Below are 10,634 nucleotides of genomic sequence, written 5' to 3'. Positions count from 1 at the left end.
CTGAAGGAAAATTAAATAAGTTTAGAATTATTTCAAAATGGTAGAATGTGAATTTTTGGAAGTGGTAAAGGTGAATGTAAAAAAAGAAATGTTAAAAGAAATTAATTTTTCAGTAGTCATTTTAGAAATCTTAATAATTTAGAATATTTTAAAATATAGAATTTAAAGATGTGAACAGAAAGACTGAGGGAGCATTTTATCTCTAATCCAGAGATTGAAATCAGTTCCTTCCCAAAGGGAAAACAAACAAAAACATATGACATATTTATGAGGCTTACAACTAGTATTATTCAGCAAAAAATGCTCAATAGACCTGTTATACAAGGTTCAAATATGTATTGCAATATAGAGCCAAAGGAAAATCCTTTTCAAGGTTCATACTACATGTGTGAGTAAATTTATTATGGATTGCAGTATTGACCAGAAAGCAGAATTGAAATTGTCCATACTTCAATCATTAAAACTATAAAACAGATGGTTTACTTTGAATATGGTACTGACACTTATTTGTTGTCTTTTTATAAATATCTCTGTTTGAGTTCATAGATACATGGAAAGGATCACACCCTTGCCACAATCATGGTTTCTGTTTCATTGTTTCCTTTATATTCCTTGTCATTCCTCTGTGACCATCCTCAATGATTCCTCTCATTCAATTTACAGGCTATTTTAACATTTTACACTCTGCCTAAACCTTGCACAAATATTTCAAATAAGAACACTGAAAAAATTTATCATGACCCTAAGTCTTGTGTCTAATGATGACTTCAGCATCCATCAAATTTCTATTTCATTATTTTCATTTCAGACTCACTGCCACTTCCTTTGCATTCATGTGAGAACTTATCTCTAAGTAGAAAGTAGACTGTAAAAAAATTCTTTGTACTCACAAAGGGTTGTTAAGGACTCTGACCAGTGCATTTAGTAATTCTGTACTTGATAATGTTATGAATTCCACTTTAACAGCTACTCCTTTAGCCACCATGTGAGCAATGTTATCATGTTGTTCCCCAAACAAAGGAATGCCCACCATTGGGATTCCGTGGTAGATTGCCTCATAAACACCGTTGGCTCCACCATGAGTGACAAAAGCTCTGGTTTTTGGATGACCTAAGATTATGTGAATATCAGCATAATAATTAATTATAAAATTTAGAAATACAATGAGAAATGTACAATAAGCTTCACTAAAAATGGTGGTATTTTATGGATAAAGAATTTGCATCAATATAACTACAATGACATTGCCTTTCAATTATTTTTTACTTTGTTTTCATTTTGGTTTTTTGTTTGTTGAGACAACGTCTTGCTATGTAGTCCAGGCTGGCCTTGAACTCTCTATATAGTCCATCCTAGCCTTGAAGTAGTCCTCCTGCCTCAACCTCCTGAGTGCTGAGATTACAGGTATGCAGCAACACACCTGGTGCAATGCCATTCCTTTTGTGTCTCAGATCAAGAAAGCAAAGGAAAGTGAATGCTACCAGCAGATATGCTTTATGACTGTAACAATGAATACATGATGGCTAGGAAAAATTCATCTAATGTGATAAATCAAATGACATAGCAATAAGATTACATGTGTATTAGAACTTGTTCTCTCAAAATGGTAGTTCATCCAATAATCCTGATATGAAAGATGTGTAAGTCAGCAAGATGTGACATTGGGACCAAAAAGAGAGAGAATTATTAAGTCAGCATAAAAGTGTGAATATTTTCCCATTGGAAATACAGCATCACTGATAATAAATCAAGAGTGTTATTTTGATTAATATTTGTTATCTCCCATTTCTGTGGAAAGACTGGTGCACGACAAACCTGGAAATTATTATGTCCTCTCTGAGAAGCGAGGGATTTAAAATGAAATCTTAATATTGTTTCCATGGACAACAAAAATCAACTACTCCAGTTCATGCTGCTTCCCCTAAGACTGCAAATATATACAATGAAGTTTGGTTTTAGTTTTGATTTTCTAACAACAAATGTTCCCTGGTTTGCTCTATCTTGAGCTATCATCATTCTTACTGATTTAGGTTTGCAGTATTTGTTCTCCAGTATCTTACCAAGTAGGTCATTCTGAGGGAGCCACTTGTACAACCGAGTGTTGGGTCCTAAGGTATCTGGTTTCTTGCCATCAAATCTCCAAAGAACCTGTTAGGTGAAGACTGCATTATATCATATGTTGAATTGTAGAATTTAGACACAAACAAGGTAAGTGCCTTTTGCTATGTAGATTCTAAAACTGAGGACAGGAGATTAAATATTATGAACTATAAATATACTCAGAAAAATATAACACCAACATATTCTATACTTAGTTTTAGATTTAATCAGATTTAATGTAATCATGTTTCACAGAGTGACATAGACAAATAAGATACTACATGCTAAATTAAAATATTTTAGACATTCCTATTAAAGTATTTAAATAATTAAAAATATTAAAATTTTAAAAATATAGAAATTTGCAAAGTATAAGTAATTTCTAATGGTTTTCTTCTTCATTAATATACATTTTTACAATAGCAGCTCTCTAGTTCCAATATTATTGCTGACCTAATTTTAAAAGCTATCGCTATAGTTTACTTATTATCATTTTTTCCACAAGTTAACATATTAGAATTAGATGCATAAAATATCATTTTTGATGTGTAAATTATGGAATCTATGCAATCATTTTTTTCAGAAATCATTTAATTGATTTTGGGAAGTATATGTATTTTGTTTTGAATTAAAATTATTAATCCTTAATTATTGGAAAAGTTTCAACTGGAATTCTGATAAAAAATCTATAGCATTTTCACCACTGCTGGGGTGATAAATTAAATTACAAAATAGAGTTAGTTTTGAGTTTATAAGGTAGGTAAGTTTTCAAACATAATTCATATTTTAAAGTGCTTAAATTTTCTTCATGTAGTTCTTTTCTCTTCCAAGATGCAGTACAAAATATTCACAGCAGAGATTAACATGATCTGCCATAGCCTAAGCATTTTATTACCCTATTTGAAAATGAGGTACTGGGTTTAGAAATGCCAAACTCTTCTCTTAGAGTGGACCATCACTTACAAATATTTCAGCTCTATTTACTGTGGGAGTGTTGAAAACAACTGCAGGTCCCCAGCTAAAAGTTGGCATAGGAGATTACAAAACTGCGTATTGACAATAAATAAAAGTTACTATAGTACACAACTATTCAAAGACTGAAGATGAATTAGAAATTGTAGAAAATTAATCTCTATTTTGTGCTATAGAGTAGGCATCTGAACATCTTCCCAAGACAGGCTTCTTTCATTTTTATTCTTATTTCCCTTTTACTTTCTTGATTGGGATGATATTAAACTGATGGGATAAAAGCAGTGTCCTTCTGAAGCATACTTTACAATGCACAGGCTCCACTGTGAGGAAAGAAGACAACTCCATTCCATGTTTTACATCTTTCTGGTTCAGATATGGATTATGCCCACTCCAGCTACTCTTCCTCGTTTTCTAATTAACATGGCTGAGAGTATTCATGAACCTTGAATTGGCTCCAGTTGCTATTTTCTGCTCTCAATATCCTCCTAAAAGGCACACTAAAGTCTATTCCAAAATGGGGATAAATTAAAAAGTGGAGCTAACAGAGAAATCCTAACCTGCATGGTTTATTCCCAATCTCTTACAATACTCACTTAATGTTATTGTGATACTGCATTTTTAAATAAAATTTAACTCTCTGAAATATTGCTAATGTATACAGTGACTTCACCAACCCTAGAGGAAAAATGAGCATTTTTTGAAAGCAGATATTTGCAGGGCTTAATGACGTCTTCAGTGGTTGTTTGCCATTGAGACACTTTGCCCACCTTTTGTGGAATCTGTGCAAGGGCTGAGGCAATCACATTGGCCCTTTCTTTGGTCATGTTACTGACCATGGATCCCAGAGAAAACACCACGACACCATGTTCTCCAGAGCTCTGCAGAAAGTCTTCCATCTCCTGAAAATCATTTACTCCATCCGAAAAACAAAACAACAGCACAGTAAACACTATTTAAAATACTGTAATTACAAAAATGAAAATGATAAAATTGAGCATTAACAGCAATTATTAAAAGGGTCTGAAAAAATACACATAAGACAAAGTGATATCTTCAGAATTTCAGTTCAAGCTCTAAAACTAGCAATGTTAATATTTTTGTGCAGTCAATGTTCCAGTTATTTCTTATAAAACCAAAGTTTTATATTTCATTTATATTATATGATAATCTTTAGAAAATTGTGGTTCTGATTTATGTTTAAGGTTTACCCCCAAAAAGAGTGAATTTATTCATTCACTTTTCCTTATCCTTCTCATCTCACACCCTTATTATGGCTGATTTATTATTAATAAACATTTTTGGTGAGAATTAGAGTGCTGATATATATATAACATAATATATATATAAATCTTAATTCCTATTTTGGCTAACTTATTGTTATCAAGTTTTCTTAAGTGAAACAACAGAGATGTTGTATTAGACACATATTTCATTATTTAATCATTCCTTAAAAGTGGAGGTTTATGTAACTACTCAGTTTTTTAAATAAATAATTACTAGAGAGATAGATTTGTGAATCTTGATTGATTTTCTTCACATACATTAAAATGAGCAACTTATAATAAACAGTATAAATTTTGCTAAAATGATGCAATTTTCTAAAATTCTATTTTGTGCAACTTAATAACAGCTATAATTATGTAATTTTTGCCATTTTAAAAATTCTTCTTTTGTCCTTTTCTGCTATTTCCTGGTCCTTCTAACACTGCTGCTTTTTAATCAAGAAATTCAGGTGTGTAGATGTATTTCTTAGTAATGCACTAATAATGCCTCAAATATTTGACTTCTGGAGTTATTGCACAGTCGAAACAATTGCATCTAAAAAAGGATATTGGAGGGAGAAGGATTTAGCTCAGCGGTACCACAGCTGCCTCACAAGCACAAGGTCCAGAGGTCAATACCAAGTACCAAACATTTAAATAAGAATATTGCATTTTAGCCACATATTCATATTTCAGTTTTATATTGTTGCTAATAAGAAGATAAGCAAAAAAGACTTCTTAAAAGATCACATATACTGAAACAATACAAAATGCCTCATTTCTATATATTTCTTAGAAGTATGATGTCAATTTAAAATATATGATTATTGTGTTTGTTCTTAACAAACACCACTCCATATACTGGCAGAATAAATTTGTGATTCGTGTCAAATCAATTTTCAGACAAATCACAGGAACTATGAAGTATTTAATACCTAAGCAGTGCACCTTTACTCTGCACTTGTTTTGCCAGGTCATGTTGATGCCAAGAGCATGTCACTGGAGGGACCTTTCCTGAGGTATCCTACAGGCTTGGCATATGGCACTAAAGACCTGTTTTGAGAAAGTAATCCATTCCTTTGTACACTGAGATGTAAAACTCTAGGATCTGAAGTGAGGAATGGTTTCAATGCTATGAGAAAGGCAAGAAGATGTTAGGGCTGGTAACAAATATCAGTGGGGCCTCACACGTATACTATTGACCAATACTCTTTTTTTGTAAGCTAGAATACTAACAAAGAACTTCAGTTCTACTGATAAAATTTACTCATGTGATCTTATTCATCTTATTTCCTGAAACTATGCATTTACTTTCAAAGAAATCAATAGGGTCTTTTCACTATGACTTTACATGAGATTATCATCTAATTTAACAATTTAGTTGATTTTTAGTACAAATTTTATGTGATTATTTTATTAAATATTACATAATAATAAGATAGCAATGACATCAATAAACCAACATTAATTCAGAAACGCTAAATGCTACAAATACTTTCTTTTAACTATTTTGTATTTTATCCCCATAACAGTCAATTTGAACTTCTACTATGATTATCTGAGTAGGTTTTCGATGTGTGTGCATACCTTAGTCTACATTTCACCATGTTTTGAATGAACTCTTGCAACAGCCTTCTAAATGCTTCCCATTTCTACCCTTCTGCATCTCTGCAACCTAATTCACTAATGGCATCTTCAATGAATATTTTTTTGTTTAAAAAAGGAAAATCAGATCATCAGTTTCCTTAGCTCAATTTCTTTTGGTGTCAAAAAAGCTTTTATTAGATATTTTTGATTCTGTCATCTGGTTCTAAATTAGCTATCTAGCAAAATTAGCATCTCATAAAATAAGCTTGCAGTTCTTAGGAACTGTTTCTACTCTCCTAACTGCTGTCTCTTTTGTGTTTTTCTCTGCCCCTCATCCAATACCTATCCCTGGACGTTGTTCATGTATCATCATTGTTATTAATTTTTCTGGCATGGCTTCTGTAATCCCCTTTGAAAGTTTTCTTAGTAATACAATCCTTTCCTTTAAAGATATGCTTCACACAATTTTTATTACTTAATTATACTCTGTCTTTCAAAATAGTATACAAGATGTGTTGGAGGAGAAGACACTGTGTCTATGCTGTTTCTAGGATTATTTTACACTTAATGGCCATGTACACTAGTTACTTTATAGACTTTGAATGAACAAATGAATGATACTGAGGAATAATGAAGACCATAATTAATGGACTCTCTTCTGAGGACCTCTTAAGCATCCCATATTTTTCTGTCATGGTAGTGAAATGCAGATACTTCTGCTGGAATAGATATATAAGAAGTTTTCTTTTTTTGAAACAGGGTCTTTCTCTACAGTCAAGGCTGTCTCTGAATTTGCTATATTTTCCGGGTTTGGTTGAACAGGTGGTTCTTCTGCATCAGCCTCTGAAGTTCTGGGATTATAGGTATGTACTACCATTCCCAAAAGAAATATTGGTTTCTAATTGGCAAATATTTTTCTGTTTCCTACATATTTCTCACTGTGATTTAAGACTCTCAATGAATAGTGCAGAGCATTTCCACAGAAATTTAGAAGTAAAACTAAATACAGTACTGTATTTACCTTAGTTAGAGGTTTGGCAGGTTTGCAATGGAGTCCCCCAACAAAATCAAAATTTGGTAAGGTGGGGTGAGGGAATTCCAAATCCCAGTAGCTTCGAATGAGCCACATTTCTGCCTTTGCCACTGTCTCATATAATGTAGTGGGTTTTCCTGAATGGAGGAAGAGAAAAAAGAAAAAACAGGGCAATTATATAACTGTAGAGTGACTATACCATAAATTTTAAAATATGTAGGAATAATGTATAAATTGTTCATTGTTGAAAATATATTTACATATGAACAATAAAATTTTTGTGTTATATCTGCAGATCAATTGTGCCTTTGAGAAAGAATGAGTTATGCTACATCTCTAATATTACTTCAGTATACTTACATTAATAAGCAGACATCAAAAATTATTCTACAATTAAGTATATATTCCTGTTTCTCTAAAGCTATCAAAATAACAGATGCAAACGTGAACAAATGTTCCAGCTTCAGAGTCAAGTAATCCTAGTAAAATTTTGGAAACTGTTTTTCAGAAATTCCTTCATGTCTACCATTTACCAAGCTGGTACTTGACCCAAGTGGCATGTGAGATCTATAAGACTGTGGCTCAATTTTTTGTACTACCCTTGCTTTAGGTTTATATTAGCACCTTAATAATATGTACTTATCATTTGCAAGCATTAGAAATCATCTCTTGGAAAATCTGTAGAAATTACAGAAACTGAGATTAGGTGCATTCTTCTGTCAAATGGAAAAATGTAATGAAAAACACTACATGGATGTTGATATTTCTACAGATTTTAAAACTTTAAAATGGATGATTGTTAAGGACTTTTCAGAGCATGTTTAACCATTTGAATATAAAACATAATTTGAGACTCTGGGATAAAACATTGTATACTTCACAAGAGTAAAGGTATATTTTAGGTAGAACAGAAAGAACAGTTATTTCAGGTAAGGAAACTGATCTACTCATGAGAAAAGTTCCATCAATGCTACTAGATAGTTTTGCTTGAGACATGGGTAATTCTTCAGTCTACTTGTCTTCATTCAAAAAGGCATTAGGGAGGTGCCTAATGACTTTTATTGTGAAATAAAAAGAAAATGAAACTGATATGAAATTACAAAATTAAATCCTGAATGCTTCATTCTGGAACTATGTGACCTCCTGGAATGATCTATATCAGTTACAGGCAAATGGCTGCAATATGACAACATAATGTAAATATTTCTTTTATATCTGTCAATTGACAAATAATTTTACTTTTTGCTTCATCATGTACATATAAAAGTCCTCTTATTTTACATTCATCCTAGCTCACTTTAATTGGCACAAGATAGTAAAGACCTCACTCTACTAATTAACAGCATGGCTTACCTAAAACTTCACTGTAAAGCAGATTCCACTTTTTCTCATTAAACGTTTCTAACCAAAAGTCAAAATAAAGCATACATATCATGTTTTTTACCCTTTCCATGAAAGTCATTTGACCACTTAGTCTTGACATTACAACAGGTACATAAGAAGGAGGAAGCATAAGGCCTCCCCCAAATTTTTCCAGTTGGAAGCCAGGAGAGAACCGGAGAGTGTACACAAAAGGTATTTTTAGTAGCTCAGCCACCAGCTCACCACAGGGACCAATGGCGTCTGCAAGAAGGACATCAAAGACATCAAGATTCTTGGAGTTTTTTCATAATTATCTTTTTTGAGACTATTTCTTTACATAAATTATGCCAAGTATCAGAAAATTCTTTAAAAATGTTTTCTCCTTCTGGAAAATATGCAATACATGAATCGATTGAGCCAATATTCATCCAGGTAGTGATAAACTGAGCGAAATATTTTCCCCATTCATCTCTATTGATAGATGTAGTTAATGTTTCAAATTTAATTCCAGATGATGAATTAGCATCAATAAAAATGAAACTTGAAGGTCTCAGAACTATCACCTCATGTCTCCTCTGGATAAGTTCCTCTAGTATATTCTTTATATTCATCCAGTGGCTGTAGTCCATCGGCCATACCAGCACCTTTCCACAACTTCCAGAGTTGAAATAACAACTCATTTGTAGCAGCGGCAGAGCTGAGATCCATTTCATGGACATCATAAATTCCAGTATTGCTCTCAAATTGTGCTATCTTCTATCTTTACTCATGTTTATATTTATGGAGAAAATCAAAAGTTAAAAGATAACTTGTACTGATCAAAGTACATATATCTAATGGATAAGCATGAGTACTGGCAGCACAAAGGAAATACAAATATAAACGATGACAGGTTTTTATGAGAGCATTTTAGTTCTCTATTATGGTTTAGTGATCTTGGCTACCTTGGGGTAAATAAGCAACAAGCATCAGTCACCTGTATTATGTAAGTGATATTCTGAAAGAGCAGTGGTAAATACAAGGTGACTGTCCCTGCAATCTTGTGACATGGATCTAGAAATATAGTAATTACACTGGTCATAGACAATTCTTGGATATCATGATTCAAGAAAAGTTTTGTAAGCAATTTATTCATGTATAATTTACATATGTACACTTCACTTATTTAAACTGTGTTATTCAGTGTTTCATATTTTTACAGAAATATGTAACATTTGAATTCTCAATTCTCACTAGTATATCTTGTACCCTTTCTTAAGATATCAGCTAGATGTTTGAGTATCCTGTAGTGAACAGGGAAAGGGGACATTACTAGAACCACTGCAGTAATTCCTACTCTTCTGCAAGCCATGAAATCACAAGGTGAATTAATTTATTAGAAAGCAAAGATTGAAAAAATGAAACTTAGGAAAGAACCTGAGCTTTGGGCCTGATCAGTGCTATTATGGGCAACAAAGATGCCAGCCCTGAGCTTGCCACACCTTTATTCTGTAAATCATGAGAAACAAAGGCAACAGTTGACTCAGGGCAGAGAGCATTCAGCAAATCAGGAAAAGTATCAAATGTAAAAGGTCACTGAGGCAGCAGAACTGGTGGCAGCAGCAGTGAAAATCCTAGAATAATGAAGAATTATTCAGATGAAGATTTTGTTCCTCCCAGGATGTCTTGAGCTGGTATAATCTTGTCCTGGAGCAACACAGCATCATTAGACCATTGACATTTTAGGTGTGACTGGTGGTAAAGATGGGGTTATGACTTGACATGCTGTATCTGGCCTGTAGGAAGGAAAACTAAGCCCTAATGATGATTTAATTGTGAAATGATATTTCCCCTGAATTATGCATAATTTCTCCCCACTGTACACAGCTTAGACTTCTTCCTCCTAAAACAAAGGACCCAAACAAAGTAAGTAAACAGTGATTTCCCTAAATTATTTGAGGCAGAGTGCTAAGGTTAAGTGAGGGTGTGGCAAGATTTTGAACAATAGATATTCACCATGGTCTAAAGAAATACAACTAAGGGCCAGGGATTTAGCTCAGTGGTTCCAGTGGCTGCCTCCCAAGCACAAGGTCCCAAGTTCGATCCCCGATACCAAAAAAAAAAAAAAAAAGGAAAGAAAGACTACTAAGATTCCAGCACTTGCTCCTAGTGCAGAGGAGGTGAGTCAATCCCAGTAACCAGTAGGAGGCTCCCTGCCACCATTCCAGTGCTTGCTCCAACTGCAGAGGAGGTGAGCCAATCCCAGCACCCAGGAGGAGGCTCTCTGCCACCATTCAACCACTCACTCCTAAGGCAGTGGAAGTGAGCCAATCCCAGTG

At 33.5% G+C, this 10,634-nt stretch overlaps 1 protein-coding gene across 3 annotated transcripts in view; it reads right to left on the bottom strand.

Moving 5' to 3' along the window:
• Window positions 1-9,062, bottom strand: part of LOC101711920 (UDP-glucuronosyltransferase 2B17) — a 74,549-nt gene extending 65,487 nt beyond the window's left edge. The window contains exons 1-6 of one of the 3 annotated variants that reach the window (XM_087187754.1): window positions 8,880-9,062; window positions 8,308-8,577; window positions 6,943-7,091; window positions 3,840-3,971; window positions 2,061-2,148; window positions 891-1,110 (exon numbers count right to left, since the gene is read on the bottom strand). In XM_087187754.1, coding sequence (XP_087043880.1) covers window positions 891-1,110; window positions 2,061-2,148; window positions 3,840-3,971; window positions 6,943-7,091; window positions 8,308-8,467 — 749 coding nt within the window. In that variant the 5' untranslated portion in view covers window positions 8,468-8,577; window positions 8,880-9,062. Of the gene's footprint in view, window positions 1-890; window positions 1,111-2,060; window positions 2,149-3,839; window positions 3,972-6,942; window positions 7,092-8,307; window positions 8,591-8,879 lie in introns of those variants that run through there. The other 2 variants (XM_087187755.1, XM_004871716.4) reach the window with 2 other exon arrangements.
• Window positions 9,063-10,634: the final 1,572 nt, after the last annotated feature.

This window comes from Heterocephalus glaber, unplaced genomic scaffold (genome assembly GCF_053883595.1).
Source record: "Heterocephalus glaber isolate CG9 unplaced genomic scaffold, H.glaber_assembly_v1.0 deba00001509, whole genome shotgun sequence".
In the NCBI taxonomy this organism is placed as follows: Eukaryota; Metazoa; Chordata; class Mammalia; order Rodentia; family Bathyergidae; genus Heterocephalus; species Heterocephalus glaber.
Note: the sequence above shows the minus strand (reverse complement) of the source record. Positions and strands in the feature narration are given on the sequence as shown.